Source organism: Prionailurus bengalensis, chromosome C1, assembly GCF_016509475.1.
Source record: "Prionailurus bengalensis isolate Pbe53 chromosome C1, Fcat_Pben_1.1_paternal_pri, whole genome shotgun sequence".
Lineage (NCBI taxonomy): Eukaryota > Metazoa > Chordata > Mammalia > Carnivora > Felidae > Prionailurus > Prionailurus bengalensis.
Window position 1 is genome coordinate 215,863,200 of NC_057345.1, and position 15,747 is coordinate 215,878,946.

The 15,747-nt window shown below is 50.3% G+C and overlaps 1 protein-coding gene across 1 annotated transcript; it reads left to right on the plus strand.

Moving 5' to 3' along the window:
• The first annotated feature begins 2,359 nt into the window (after window positions 1–2,359).
• Window positions 2,360–15,286, plus strand: NEU2 (neuraminidase 2). Its single transcript, XM_043578199.1, has 3 exons — window positions 2,360–4,333; window positions 9,523–9,727; window positions 11,049–15,286. The coding sequence occupies exons 2-3, from the start codon at window positions 9,527–9,529 to the stop codon at window positions 12,057–12,059; spliced, it is 1,212 nt and encodes a 403-aa protein (XP_043434134.1). The 5' UTR covers window positions 2,360–4,333; window positions 9,523–9,526; the 3' UTR covers window positions 12,060–15,286.
• The last annotated feature ends 461 nt before the right edge of the window (window positions 15,287–15,747 follow it).

Genomic DNA, 15,747 nt, shown 5'->3' on the forward strand with positions numbered 1-15,747 from the left:
TAAAGTAGTAAACTATATAAAACAAGAATAGGAAATTAATTTTTTTTAAATTAAGACTTCATTTTTTAGAGCAGTTTTAGATTCATAGCAAAATTGAGAGGAAGGGACAGAGATTTCTCATTTACCCCCTGTCCCCACCCGTGCACAGCCTCCCCCACTATCACCAACCCCACCAGAGTGGTATGTTTGTTACAATAAATGAATCTTCACAGACACATCATTATTATTCAAAGTCCATAGTTTACATTGGGGTTCACTCCTAATGGTGTACATTCTATGGGTTTGGATGAATATATAATGACATGTATCTATTATTTTGGTACATTACAGAGCATTTTCACTGCAGCAAAAAAAAATCATTTATGTTTCCCCTACTTACTCACCCCACCTCTACAACCCCTGGCAACCACTGATCTTTTTACTGTCACTATTGTTCTGCCTTTTCCAGAATGTCATAGACTTGGAATCACCCAGTGTGGAGCCTTTTCAGATTGCCTTCCTTCACTTAGTAATACGCTCTGTCTTTTCATGATTTGATAGCTCATTTGTTTTTAGGGTGGAAGAAAATAATTTAAAAAAAAAAGTAGTGTCAAAGAAGAACTGAATAGAAATTGTAGAAATATTAAAATGTTGCATTAAAAAATGCTTAGCTATGGAGAACCTGGCTGGCTCAGTCAGTAGAGCATGTGACTCTTGATCTCAAAGTTGTGAGTTTGAGCCCCATGATGGGTCTAGAGATTACTTAAAAATAAAATCTTAAAAAAAAAAAAAAAGCTTAGATAGACACAACTTTAGATTTGGTCATTTGAGCAATATATCTACCTTCTCTGGCCTCTGTAGCTCGTGTGCTTGCCTTTTCCCCCCAGATAGATAATCAGCACTTGGAGCTCTGGGACCTCATCCATGACCTCTCTTCATCTCCTCGGTCAGCATGGTGTTGGCTACATGGGATGTATTCGATGAATACTTTTGAACAGTCAATCAATCGATCCCTTGGAGTCAAATGTAAGTTAAATTTGAATGCTGAATCAAACCCATTTTTAAACTTTTTAAAAAAGTTTATTTATTTATTTTGGGGGATGCAGGGCAGAGAGAGAGAGAGAGAGAGAATCCCAAGCAGGCTCTGTGTAGTGAGCATAGAGCCCATCACGGGGCTCAAACTCCCGAATCATGAGATAATGACCTGAGACGAAATCGAGTCGGACACTCAACCGACTGAGCCAGCCAGGTGCCCCAAGCTCATTTCTATATGCTCTTTAGGTCCTTTTAAAACCATACTTCTGCACTCAGTGGTCTGGCCAGGATAGAGTTAATAGCTACCCTTAAGCCACATTTTAAAGTCTTTCATTATATTGCTTACCATTGTTTTTAAGATAATACGTTTTTATTTTTTTAGTTTTTTTTAAGTATTTTATTTTTTTATTATTTTTTTAACTGTTTTTAATGTTTATTTTTGAGAGAGAGAGACAGAGTGCAAGCAGGGGAGGGCCAGAGAACGAGAGGGAGACATAGACTCCAAAGCAGGCTCCAGGCTCCGAGCTGTCAGCACAGAGCCCGACGCGGGGCTCGAACTCACAAACTGCGAGATCATGACCTGAGCCGAAGGCAGACGCCCAACCGACTGAGCCACCCAGGCGCCCCAAGATAATACCTTTTTAAACTAATAATATTCATATGCAGCTGGAAGAATACAAGGAAGTAAGTAAATATCATTGTAGTCCCACTAGTTAAAGTTAATTAAAATGAATTAGTTTTGTTCCATGCAGTGTGCTAAGCTTGGGGGGTAGAGCAGTACGTATTTTGATATAATTTTTGTTTATTTTTATATAGATTCTTGAGTGTACAAGAAACACATTTACGAAAGTGGGATCCTACCTTGTATGCCATGTATCCTGCTTTTTATTCTTCCCACCATCCTGGCATTTTCTCATGCATTACCTAATCTTTCAAACATGATTAAAAAAAAATTGTTTTTAATGTCTATTTATTTTGGAGAGAGACAGAGACAGAGACAGAGTGTGAGTGGGGCAGAGAGAGAGGGAGACGCAGAATCCCAATCTGGGCTGTCAGCAACAGAGCATAACGCAAGGCTCGAATTCATGAGACACGAGATGACCTGAGCTGCAGTCGGACGCTTAAGTGGCTGAGCCACCCAGGTTCCCCTTTAAAACATGATTTTAATTAATTGGTACCTAATATTCCATTGTATGGATGGATAGCAATTGCATTCACCAGTCACTATGCCTACGCTTATTAACCCACTTTTAAAACACCTCTTCTGTGGCCCAGTGAGTTAGCCAGAAGACAAGAAGAACTTAGTGAAGGCATCAGCTTCAAGGTGATTCCCAGACATCCCACACATGGGGTATGAGTCAGAGCCAGGAGGCTGGGCTTACTGGGCTTTTCACATAGGCTGGCCTTCGGGCGTGGCTTTTTTCAAAGAAAACTTCAAGGTCAGACCACGACTGTCTCTCCGAGAACACTGAGAGGGCTCTAGACCCGAGCAGGACAGGGAGCCCAGAACGTGCCATCCAGGGGACACCTCTGCTGTGAGGCAGCCAGAGAGAGCTGACCCCCGGGAGAGAATGTGCCAAGGTGTGGCTGCACCTGGCTCTGAGCTTCCGGACCCATCTGGAGCTCATGGTACTGTGAAAGAAAGGACTTTGGTCAGTGGACGGGAGGGGAACAGATTAGGAAGACCTCCCTCAGCCCCCCGTCCTAGACTACAGCAGAAAGCGCACCTTGAACCAGCTGGACCGCCTTCTGATTTTTCCAGCTCCTTCAGCCTCAGCCACACAGTCTGGTGGTGAGCTGAGGCGAGGTGGGTTATGCAGGTGGTCCCCAAAGTACGACGGTTCAGCTTAGGATTTTTCAGTTTCAAGATGGTGTGAGAGCAGTATGCATTCAGTGAAAACCCTACATGGCGCTTGGAATTTGGATCTTTTCCCGGGCTAGTGATGTGCAGCCCATCCTCTCTCGTGACGGCGGGTCGGCGGGGGCTCCTAGCCAGCCAGCGACCCCCAAGGTCAACGACTGGTACGCTGACAGCTGTTCTGTGCCCGCAGAGCCGTCCTGTCACTTTCAGCACAGCATTCGATACATTACATGAGTTAAGCGACAGTTCATTACAAAACAGGCCTTGTGTTAGACGACTTTGCAGTAGACGATTAGCCCAACTTGCGGGCTACTGGAAGCATTCTGAGCACGTTTAAGGTGGGCTAGGCCAAGCGAGGATGTTCAGTAGGTTAGGTGTATTAAATGCATTTTCAGTGTGTGGTGTTTTCAACTCCTGATGGGTTTATTGGGATGTAACCCCATTATGAGTTAAAGAAGCTCTGTATTTTCTGGCTGTGCACACGCGGATGACTCATCCTTCTGGGAATGAACTCACGGTCCATGAGTTAGGCTTGGGTATGGTGGGTGCGGAAGAAAAGGGCTCTTTGCCAGGTACTAGCACCTAGTGGAGTCCTTGCCACATGCCAGATGCTGGGCTAAGAGATTTAAATGGGTTTATCTTGTATGATCTTCACGGCATTGGCCCTGCCTGGAAAGGTAACCTCATCCGTTTGCTCGTTTGATGAGCACTGATGGAGCACCGATGATATACCAGAAACTTCTCTCAATACTGGGTTGTAGTAGCAGATGAGGCATATAGTCTCTGCTCTCACGCAGCTTGGAATCTACTGTGATGTTTTTTCTACCATTTTTCAGAGGAGGAAACTGGGGTCCGAGAGGTCAAGAAAGCTGCCTTCCTTACCCAGCTGGCCCTGGCAGAGCCAGAAAAGGAGCCGAGTCCCGCATGGCTCTAGCCTTTGCTCTTCCCCTCCCTGTACTTCCAAAGTGTCCCAGGCCTTGGGAAGCTTGGTTCCTGCTGGGCACACATTTTGCTCGTAGCAGCCATTTCAGAAGCAAGCTTGATTCAGGCTGTCCGTGGCTCATTCTGATTCACTATGACTGTGCAGGGCCCTGGACAGACTTCCTCCTGGTTAATGAGTACCAGCGTCCTAACTGGGCCAGGGCTGGGCCTGGAAACTGGCATCGCCCTGGAGCACATTGGCAGATGAGTGGGTGACAGAAATAGGGCCTCCCTTAGATATATATAGGCACTGGCACAATAGAGGAGGCCCTGAGACTCGAGATGAGCCCAGAGGAACTCAGGAGCCCCACTGTTCTTCTAGAAGCTGGATTGCCACTGCCTCTGCTACATACTCTGACTTCCCACCCAGACGCCAGGATCTGACTCGGAACACTCTCCAAAAGCTGACCAACAGCTTTTCTTGGAACTGACCTACCTGTTCCTTTGTTAACATAAGCAAGAGCTCTTCTGTGCAAGGTAATTATGAAGTGACAGCGATATGGGAATGTCTTAGACCATGGCAGTCCTAAAGAGCAGGACAGCTCATCACCCTCAACCCCCTGTCTTGGCACCCACTCTGTTCTTGGGGAGCCCAGAGTACCTGCCGGATGGGGAAAGATGTGGAGAAGGCTCTAGTTGGTCAGCTCAGGAAAACTCCTCATTCTGGCCCCAAGTTATATAGCTGGTCTGGACTTGGAGAAGGCAGCTCAGTGGTCCTATACTGGCATGGGAATCAAGAAAGCTCTTCTCAGCCCGGGGTAGGAATCCCAGCAATGCACTGGGCCCAGGCTGAGTTGTTGAACCCATTGGAAACAGAGTTTTCTTGGGAAAAGAAGCTGCTGGAACTTCAGTCTTGTGGTCCCCACATGCTTGCTTTGCTGGTGCTGTGGGCAGTCCAGATGCGGGCAGCTTCCTGCTCTTTGGAGAGCTGGTATTTCAACATGGCAGCCAACAGGCAAATCTAACCCCCAAATCTAACCCCCAAGAACAAGGGCTATTCCCCTGGGAAAAGCTGCAGCGAGTGCCTCTTGCCTTGTCCCCAAAATTATTGGTTCTCTCTTATTACTAGAGGTTCCTGGAGGGCAGGGACCAGCACTTATCTGTTGATCTGTTTCCTGGCACCTAGAGGGTGCTCAGTGCAAATCTAAGCTGCCAAGGTATCTTCCTGAAGTGGGCACATGGAGGCCTCTGGATGTGAAAGGCACCCATAAGGCTATCCTCTCAACAAGAGAGAGAAGGCAGGCCGGACTGCTTGCGTTTTCTAGGAAAGCCTTTTTGATCTGAGTCTCAGCTATGGGTCCCATGACAGCAGAGCCCCGTGGTTAGGGGTGTGGGCTCTAGAATCTGGTGGCTCCAGGCTCGCACCTGGGGGGCCACCCACTCCAGGAGGCCACCTCCTGCCCCCCTGACTCCACTTCTCAGTTTCCCTACATCCGAGATGGCAGCACTAAGCCAGCCTCTCGGGTTGGGTGGGGAGAAGTGAGCTTCCTTATGTAAGATGCTTTGCTCTGGGCCTGGGCCCCACAAGACCACAAGCCATGTCAGCCGCTGGTTCCTTTGTGGGACCGTCTGAAATCACTGCAATTCAACCATTTTTGACCTACAGTGTGGTGGTTTCTCATGGCTCAGCCTGACATTGTCACTTGGCTGACTGCCTGGATGGTGGCATCTGAGGCTGGGTTATGCTGAGGCCCCCTGCCCTCCCCTCCCCCAAGGAGTCAGCCCCCGCTGGAGATGGAGGGGCCTGCATGGCCACCTCCTATAGCTCCCTTCTTGTCAAGTGGGGAGATGGAACCCAGGGAGGTAGGTTCTTGCCCAAAGATACACAAGGAGGGGACCTAGGACTAGAATCTGATTTTTTTTTTTTACTCCTAATTCAGTTCTCTTCTCTCTATGTTGCTCTCAAGCTGCTGCCATGATATGGGAGCCAGAGCTGGGTCCAGATGGGCCAGCTACCAACACGAGGTGCTATAAAGCACCAGAAATGTAACGAGGTGCTGGAAGATGGCATTTTCCAGAACCCCTCCCAGAGTCAGTACTGCGGGGAGTTAGAAGTGTCTTTAGTCCCACCTCTGGCACTTCAGTGTTAGTGAGCTCAGTTTCCTCATCTGTACAATGGGATTAAAAAAGTGGCGATTTCGTAAGGGTGTCACGGGTATTAAATAAGTGAATATTTATAAATCGTATTATAAATACCAAAATTTATAGGGGTGCCTGGGTGACTCAGACGCTTGAGTGTCCGACTCTTGGTCTCGGTTCAGGTCATGATCCCACGGTTCTTGGGATCGAGCCCCATGCAGGGCTCTGCACCGATTCTCTCTCTCCCTCTCTCTGCCGCTACCCCTTGGCCCCCACCCGCGTGTGTGTGCGCGTGAGCTCTCTCTCTTTAAATAAATAAATAAACTTAAAAAAAATAAAATACAGTTTATAAATACAATTTACAAAAAAACTTTTTAAAATATAGCAGAGCACTTAAAAGAGTGCCGGCCCGGGGCGCCTGGGTGGCGCAGTCGGTTAAGCGTCCGACTTCAGCCAGGTCACGATCTCGCGGCCCGTGAGTTCGAGCCCCGCGTCAGGCTCTGGGCTGATGGCTCAGAGCCTGGAGCCTGTTTCCGATTCTGTGTCTCCCTCTCTCTCTGCCCCTCCCCCGTTCATGCTCTGTCTCTCTCTGTCCCCCCAAAAATAAACAAACGTTGAAAAAAAAAATTTTTTTTAAATAAAAAAAAAAAAAGAGTGCCGGCCCTTCGTAAAGGCCGTGTAAGTGTTGGCTATGATGATTAGGAAGACATTTTTGGATCGGTATTGTCGGTGGGTGTGCCAGTTCGGGCGGGTGCTGAGTTGCCGAAAATGAGACGAGCCCTCCAGATTCTCTTTTTCCTTGAACCTGCCCTCCTGTGTCTGCTTTGGCTCAAAATACACATGGGGCAAAGACAGCCTAGCAGCCCCTAGGGGACAGGGTTAGCACATGTCCACAGCCTCCCCCTCCATGCCAGGCTCTTTTCCCACAGGGGTGTGGCTTTCAGCCTCACAGGTTTTCAGAGGGCAAGGCATTGGTGGGGGCATTTGTGAGGTCAGGTACGGCCATCCCTGTCGAGTGCTCAGACAGGTCCTGGTCCTAGCGAGCACTATTGGTATTTGGCAATAAAGTTAAACCCTTCCCATCCTCACTAGAACACAAACTCCACCAGTCCACGGATTTATTTATTTATTTGTTTTTATTCACAAAGCATCCTGAGTTTCTAGAACAATGCAGGGCCCAAGGTAGAAGCACAATAAATATTTGCTATTTGAATGGAAAAATTTGTCCCCACCCTAAAGGAGAGCAGAGTCTAAGGAAGGTGTCTGGAAAACAGTGCAAACCTGGAAGCTTGTAACAAATTCATCTTCTGCACCCCCCCCCCCCCAGCAACAGTCCCCTGGGGCCAAAAGAGGGACTTCCTAAAAAATAAATCGGGTTAGATCACTGCCTTGCCTAAACAAATCCGAAATCTTCCCATTGCCTCCAGGCTAAAATCCAACTCTGAAGGTCAGTGAGCACCAGCTCAACCTCGTTAGTCATCCCGGAAATGCAAATCAAAACCACAGTGGGATGCTACTTAACCCCGTAGGATGGCTGTTATCAAAAAGACACAATAACCAGTGTTGCATTGAGAGATTGGAATCTTGACCTGGCTGGTGGGAATGTAAAATGTTGCGGCTGATGTGGAAACAGTCAGGCAGTTAGTGTTACCATGTGACCCAGCAATTCCACTCCTAGGTACATTACCCAAGATACACGCCCAATAAACTGTTGATCGGTTTTCTGGAGAACACTGTTTACCCTGCCTCTTTCTCCCCCATTTCATTTTTATTTTTAATCATATTTGATTCTTCCCCATCTACATTTCTTTTTTTTTTTAATTTTTTTTTAAAAACATTTATTTTTGAGAGACAGAAAGAGACAGCGCGTGAGCGGGGGAAGGGCAGAGAGAGAGAGGGAGACACAGAATCTGAAGCGGGCTCCAGGCTCTGAGCTGTTCAGCACAGAGCCCCAACGCTCAAACCCACGAGCCGCGAGGAGATCAGGACCTGAGCCGACGTGGGGGATGTCAGAGGCTTACCCGACTGAGCGCCCCGGGCGCCCCTCCCACCTACATTTCATAACAAAGTTTCAACGCAGCCACCCTTCTGTCTATTAAACTCCATGTTCCTGGATGACAGTTTCCCGGTCCAGATTTTACCATGAAGACTTACCTCTTCTGCTCACGTTTAGGCAATCACACATTTTTACCTTGTGCAGTGTTTGCCCTCATTAGTTTTATTTTGTTATTTTGGCCTAGCAATAATATTCATTGTGGATTGAATAGAATACCGGTAGATTACACTCGTTTCTCAGAAACGTTGAATTAACTTTTAAATAGAGAATCCCCGGACGTGGTAGGAAAGGGTGCAGAGGAGAGGCTGTGTGCTGCTTACTGCTCACCCCACTTTCCATTTCCCCTCCCCGAAGGCCTGTTGCAGGCAGGGCTCCCCAGGAAGCAGGCTCCGAAATGGACAGGAGGTTTGTGGGGGCGCCTCCTGGGGTCAGCTCGGTGGAAGGGAGGGGAGGGCAGTAGGAGCAGGCAGGAGAAGGGGGGCTGTGATGCAGTGTCTGGGAAGCCTCAGTGGAGCCCACGGGAGCCCTGGAGCTGGGCTGGTCCTTGAGAGCATCCCAGGTAGGACGAGGGAGCCAAGTCTTTACGTTCTGGGCAGGCTGGCTGGCAGGTGGAGCCCTTCCTGGGGTATGATCTTGGTTCTTTTCAGCTGCTGGCAGTCCTGTCCCTCCCCTGGGCTGACAGCTGAGGCCCATCTGTTCTGCAGCCAGCACTCCCTGAAGCTGGGGGTGAAGTCACCCTGAAGGGGGAACCAGGTGGCCCGGCACAGGGACCACTGTCACCCACCATCACCAAGTTACCTCCAGCTCTCCCTACCCTTTCTGGCCAAATATTTTTTTTTTCTTTTATTTTCTTATATGTCCGGAAGACCCTTCCAGCCCGGGTGGGGTGTCAGGAGCCTCTGTCTTCCATTGCCTGCACCCCCTCCCTGCCCCGGGGGGGGGGCGGGGAGCCCCCATGGTGGGTACCACTGGGCCTCCCCTCAGGCAGCCTGGGGACGAGAGCCTTGAGAATGGAGCCTGTTTTTTTTTCCCACATTTTTTTTTCTTTTTGCTAAGGCAACTTTCTGGGGCTCTGCAGTTATAAAAAAATCTCCCATGTGTCATTTTCTGGCAGCCGGACAGCTGCGGAGAGCCCCTCGGCAAGCACTTCTTTCCCACTCAGGGTTTAGCATTTGATTGATGAGTTGGGTTTGGGAAAAGCAGTTGAAGGTTATCACGAATCTGTTGTAAGGAGGTTTGTTAACTTATAATAAAAATACGGCACAGAATACCCTTTTCCGAAGACCTCGTCTCCCATGTCTCACGCATACACGGCTGCCAGGCCCTACGAGGGGCATGTGCACAGTTGGCAGAAAGGGTCTTGGAATGTCATAGAGGGGGATGAGCCCCCACTGGGAAGAAGGACAGGCCACCCCAATGTCGGGTGGCTTGCCCGCGGGGTGAGCAGCCCCTGCCTGGGAGGGTGGCCGTGGCCCCGTCTCAGGATGTGAATGCAAGAGACTCACCTGCCTGTCCTGTGCCCTCCCCCAAGCCCCATGGAGTCGTGCCCCATCCTGCAGAAGGAGAGAGTGTTCCAGTCAGGAGCCCATGCCTACAGGATCCCCGCTCTGCTGTATCTGCCTGAGCAGAAGACAGTGTTGGCCTTCGCGGAACAGCGGATAAGCAAGAAGGATGAGCACGCGGAGCTGATCGTCCTGCGCAGAGGAAGCTATGACGCATCCACCCATCAGGTCCAGGTAAGGCAGGGCGAGGCTACAAGTGCTGGGAATCCAGGGGCCATGACATGCTTAGATGGCCGGCGTCTGGGGAACAGAGGGATAAGACACGCTGAATCCCAAGAGGGGCCCAGAGACCCATCAGAGGTAAGGCAGAGAAGGTGTCCCCAGTGAGGGTGACCCACATGGGGTCACCGTGAGCAAGTTCAGCTGGCCTGGCTGCTTCTGCTTTCTTGCATAACAGGACAAGTCAGACAGGGAAACTGATGTTCGGACAGCTCCCCGCATCCCTGAAAACCTGAGGGAGGGGTAGTTTAGTATCACATAACTGGTGGGGGGAGGGGGGGAGTGTATCCTTTTAGTAAAATTAACCTGGGGAGCAAGGTAAAGGTTGGAACTTGTGTCTTGAGATTGCAGCACGTAGACCAAGTATTTAATTTTGATGAAGACACCCAAGGCTGGCTTATCACATTTGAAGGGGCTAATATACTATTATCATTATTCCATGGTCTTTATGACACAGTACCCAGCCAGAGCATGGGGTCTGAAGCAGATGGACTTGGGTTCAAGTCCTGGTTCTACCACTTATCAGAGGCATGGGCTTGGGCAACTCACCCATGCTGTCTAAGCCTCTCATTCCCCAGACGGGAGACGGAGCTGGTGACACCTGTCCGCCAGGAGTCAGGGATGAGTGTTAGACGACATAACAGACATCGTGCTCTGGGCATGGTGTCTACCCCCTCGAACCGTTCACTGGTGGAGGGCTATTAATGGACGGAGATAGAGGGCAGAGCTGCTGCATGTAGGCCACAGCCTCAGGAACCGTGGAAACTCCTCGTGAGTCCTCGGTGTTGTGGTGCTATCCCTCCTAGGCTGCATTAATAGACTGTGATGTGTGGCAAATGGGAGGTGATTGTCACATTCCGCCCCGTCATGGTCAGACTGCCGGAGCTACTCTAAGGCTTTATTTTTCAAGAATGGGAAACTGGACCGGGCTGGTGAGTGGAAGGGACCGGGATGAACCTGGGAACGGCTGTGCCCCCATCCTCTTCGCGTGCTGCGGTCTGGCACTCTGCGGGTGCTCTGTAACGTATGTTGCTGGAAACGGCAGCGGTAGCCCCTCGAATGAAGCGTGTGCCGCCGGGGAGGGAGTACGGAGGGGCCGGGCTCCCAGCGCCCCGGGGAGACGTTGCGCGGGTGGACGCGTGCCGCGCGACCTTTGACGTTTCTCCCGTGGGATGCGCCACCTGCCCGTCTCCCCACACTGCAGTTCCTGTCACTGCCGCTGTCACCGGCCATTTCAAAGTCATTCTTCTCCTCCTTCCTGTCTCCTCGCATGCAGTGGCACGCTCAGGAGGTGGTGGCCCAGGCGCAGCTGGAGGGCCACCGGTCCATGAACCCAAGCCCCTTGTACGACGAGAAGACAGGAACCCTCTTCCTCTTCTTCATCGCCATCCCGGGGCAGGTGTCCGAGCACCACCAGCTCCACACGAGGGTCAACGTGACACGGCTGTGCCAGGTCACCAGCCCCGACCACGGGAGGTCCTGGAGCCCCGCCCGAGACCTCACTGGCCCCGCCATCGGCACAGCCCACAAGGAGTGGGCCACTTTTGCGGTGGGGCCGGGGCACTGCCTGCAGCTGGGCAACAAGACGCGGAGTCTGCTGGTGCCCGCCTACGCTTACCGGAACCTTCACCCCCACCGGCGGCCTTCGCCGTTTGCCTTCTGCTTCGTCAGCCACGACCACGGGCACACGTGGCAGAGAGGGAACTTCGTGGCCCAGGACACCGTGGAGTGTCAGGTGGCCGAAGTCGGGGGTGCGGAGCAGAGGGTCGTGTATCTGAACGCGAGGAGCCCCCTCAGAGCCAGGGTCCAGGCCGAGAGCACCAACGAGGGCCTCGACTTCAAGGAGGCCCAGCTAGTGGAGGAGCTCGTGGAGCCTCCGCACGGCTGCCAAGGGAGCATCGTCAGCTTTCCCGGCCCCGGGGCGGGGACGGACGCCTCGGACAGATGGCTGCTCTACACTCACCCCACCGACCCGCGGCAGAGAGCCCACCTGGGCGCGTACCTCAGCAAGCCGCGCCCGGGCCCCGCGGCCTGGTCGGAGCCCGCCCTGCTGGCCACAGGCAGCTGCGCTTACTCAGACCTCCAGAGCATGGGCACCGGCCCTGACGGGTCACCGCAGTTCGGGTGTCTGTACGAATCGGACGATTACGAGGCGGTCATGTTCCTCACGTTCACCCTGAAACAAGCCTTCCCAGCTGAGTTTTTGTCTGTGGGAGCCAGCTGTGTGCCACCCAGGAAGGACTCCCGCCGGCCTGGGGCCCCCTTTCCTCCTGAACACCCCGAGTGAGAGGCCCGTGGGTTTTCCTCTGGACTCTGGGGGCCAGCTCTCGGCTCCGCTCACTGAAACTGTGTGCCTCTTGGCTCTCTTCCTGCTTGGATGTTTCCGTCCTTCCGAGGGATTCGGTTTTCAATCAGAAGTTGAAGGAACCCGGCTTCCCACGGCCCCTCGACAGGGAAGATGGGGAGACGTCGCTCTGCATGGCTCAGCCTGCCTGTTGCCCCCCCAGCCCCGGCTTCCGTGCGGGTCCTGATAAATGGTCGAGTCCAGCCCATTTCTTCTTGGTAAACGCTCATCATGTTCCTGGGAGGAGACGGAGACAAAGATGCAAATTAGCAGAGGGGTGTGTGTGCATGTGAGTGTGCATGTGCATGTGTGTGTGTGTGTGTGTGTGTGTTTGATGATGCTTTAGAGCAGACAGCATGGGAGACAGCTTTGCAGGGAGGTAAGGGGGGCTAGGAAAATTAAGGTAACTCCTCAAGCTGCCGTAGCAAATCAGTACAAACTTGGTGGCTTAAAACAACAGAAATTCATTCTCTGACCGTTCTGGAGGCCGGAAGTCCAAACTCAAGGTGTCAGCAGGACCTGGGGAGAACCCTTCCTTGCCCCTCCCGGCATCTGGTGACCCCAGGCAGCCCTCGGCTTACGGCTACCTCCCTTTAATGCCTCTGTCTTTGAATGGCTTTCTCCCCTTCCCCTGTGTTTTTCTCTTCATACCTGGGTAACCCAGGATGATCCTTCACTCAATTAGATTTGCCTAGACTCTTTTCCAAAGGATGCCACTTTCACCGGCTCTGAGGGTTAGGACGTGGATCTATCTTTTGGAGCCACCACTCAACCTGCTACAGTCATCCATCCTAAGTTATTTTTGTACAGGTGATGCGGCTAAAGGTAGGAATGAAATTCAGATGAATCAGATAATTCAGAAGAGGGAAGTGGGCAAGAGGGGCTGGGCTGTTGGATGTGCGTCTGTGGCACAAAGCTGCTCCGGGGCGTTCAGCCTTTGCCATGACAGGTATGCCACCATGTGGAAAGAGAGGGGGGCAGGGGTGTGCTTGTGTAGATCTTGCTGTGTAGAAAGAGCAGGGAGAAGGCCGCTTCTGGTTGTCCTGAGGGTGATAACCTGAGAGGGGGCCCGACCCGGGTGGAGGGGGCTGACGCTTCTTGTCATATGTCCCAAGTCCATTCGCCCCCTCCCCCCACCAGAGCCCCTCTTACTGATTGGATCAGTCTAATAGTTTGATGGCAGGGATCGATGACAACAGTCATGGATTCTTGCAACGGAGCCGAGTCTCCGTGTGGCCAGGCAGTGGTTAAGTGGAATTTTCACAGGGTAGGGAGCTGGAGGTGTGGCTTTTGTTCTGGGTGTTTCCCGGCCCTGGCCTCCTGCTGGGTGCTACTTCTCTGTGTGGGGTTTTGTGAAATCCAGCCGGAAGGATAAGGAGTTAGGGCCTGCTCGTTGCTGGGGCGGAAAGTGGAGCTCCTCTGCGTTGGGGATGTCACCTGCTGTCTTCTAAACCCTGCAAAGTTAGCTATGCAGAGGCCAGAGGCCTGGTCAGGAGAACGAGGACAGGGCCACACAGGCCAGGAGCAGTGCACTAAGAAGTTAAGAGGTAGGGTGGTGCCACAGTGTATTATTCAAATCAGGACACTTTTGAGAGTGAAAGGAGAATGTTATTAATAATTACACCAAGACAGTGGGCATCAGCTAGGACCATCCCAGATAAACTGAGAGCTTTAAGAGAGAAAGATCCATCGAGGATTGTATCGGGAGCTGGCCTCTGCTAACTCCTCTGGAAAAGTCAATCATCTGCTAAGGGTCTTGAGATGAGTCAGGAATACGATAAGACATCCGGACACTGCGAAGCTCAGAAAATTATTCCCTTAGACTCTCTCCGTTCACAAGTCAGTGGGTCTCCATTACAACTGCTTTTTAGAATTCCCTGGGGAGCTTATAAACCCAGTGATGATGCCTGGGCTCCAGCCCTGACCAACTGATACAGGATCTCTGGTGGTGGCGTCCAGGGAGGAGTGTTTTTTTCAAAAGCTCCTCAAGTTATTCTAGTGAACTTAAGGATCAAGAACTGCTAGCACAGATGATCTCTAAAGTTCCTTCTACTTCTAAATGTATGCAAATATCAAAGTCTTCTGATTTGAGTGAAAAAAAGCAATAGTTGATTTGGTTAAAGTCGGACTTATCCACTCATTGAAAAACACCACTAAGAGAGTGAAAAGAAAAGCCATAGATGGGGAGAAGATATTTATAACACACATGTCTGGCAAAGGACTTGTATCCAGAATCTATAAAGAGGCCCTACAAACCAATAAGAAAAAGACAATCCAACGAAAATGGGCAAAGGACTTGAACAGGCACTTCACAAAAGAGGATATCACAAAGGCTGCTAAACACGTTTGTCAGAGAAATGCAAATTAGAACTATGAGATACCCACCAGAATGACTACAGTGAGAAAGATGGACAACAGCAGGTATTGGCAAGGACGTGAAGCAACCGGAATTCTCATGCATTTCTGGAGGAAGCGTACCTGGTGTGACCACTTTGGAAAGCTGTTCAGTAGTATCTACTAAAACTGAACATGCAAATACTCCATGACCCAGCACTTCCTCTCTGCAGTACGTCTCTAAAAGACATGAATGCATATAGCTGCCAAGGACACGTATTAAGAATGTTTCTGGCAGCTTTGTTCGTAAGAGTCCCAAAGGGGAAACAATCCAAATGTCAGTCGATATCAGAATGGATAACCGAATTGGGCAATATTCGCGCAAAGGAATATTTCACGATAATAGAAGAATGAAGTACTGCTACACACGAGAGTGCAGGTGGTTTTCCAGACATTATATATTTGTGCAAATGAAGCCAGATTCAAAAGACTACATACTTGATGACTCTATTTATATGAAGTTCAGGAACACGCAAAACAAATCTGTGGTGTATAAATCAGGAAGGTAGCTATTTCTGGAGGAGGATAGCTGTTCATGGGGAGCTAGGAGGAGTCTTCTGGGTGCTGGAAACATTCTACTGTTTGATCTGGTGCAGCTTAGGAGGGCTAATTCTCATGTGACAATTCGATGAGCTGTACACACAAGATTTGTGTACCTTAAAAGTTCAACTGAATAGTGGATTTGCTAGTTAAACCTCCAAATCAGTATATTATATTGGGTTGTAATAAAACTTTGGAAATGAATTTTTTTAATTAAAAAAATTTTTTTTAATGTCTATTTTTGAGAGAGAGAGAGAGAGAGCATGAGTGCCAGAGGGGCAGAGAGAGAGGGAGACACAGAATCCGAAGCAGGCTCCAGGCTCTGAGCTGTCAGCACAGAGCCCGATGCGGGGATCGAACTCACGAGCCATGAGATCGTGACCTGAGCCGAAGTCGGACACCCAACCGGCTGAGCCACCCAGGCGCCCCAGAAATGAATTTTTGTGATAAACTTTTTTAGGGGGAACCATTTTAGATTTACGGAAAATTTGCGAAGATAGTATGGAGTGTTCCCATATATCCCACACTCAGTTTCCCCTAGTGTTAACATCTTATGTAACTGTGGTACATGTATCAAAACTAAGAGATGAACGTTGATGCACTATTACTAAACTCTAGACTTCATTCGGGTTTCACCAGTGTTTCTACTAATGTCCTTTTTCTGTTCTTGGATCCAATCCAGGATACATTTAGTACA

Coding starts and splice junctions, on each gene's coding strand:
- NEU2 (XM_043578199.1), top strand. CDS start 9,527: ATGGAGTCGTGCCCCATCCTGCAGAAGGAGAGAGTGTTCCAGTCAGGA. Junction 9,728..11,048: donor CATCCACCCATCAGGTCCAG/GTAAGGCAGGGC, acceptor CCTCGCATGCAG/TGGCACGCTCAGGAGGTGGT.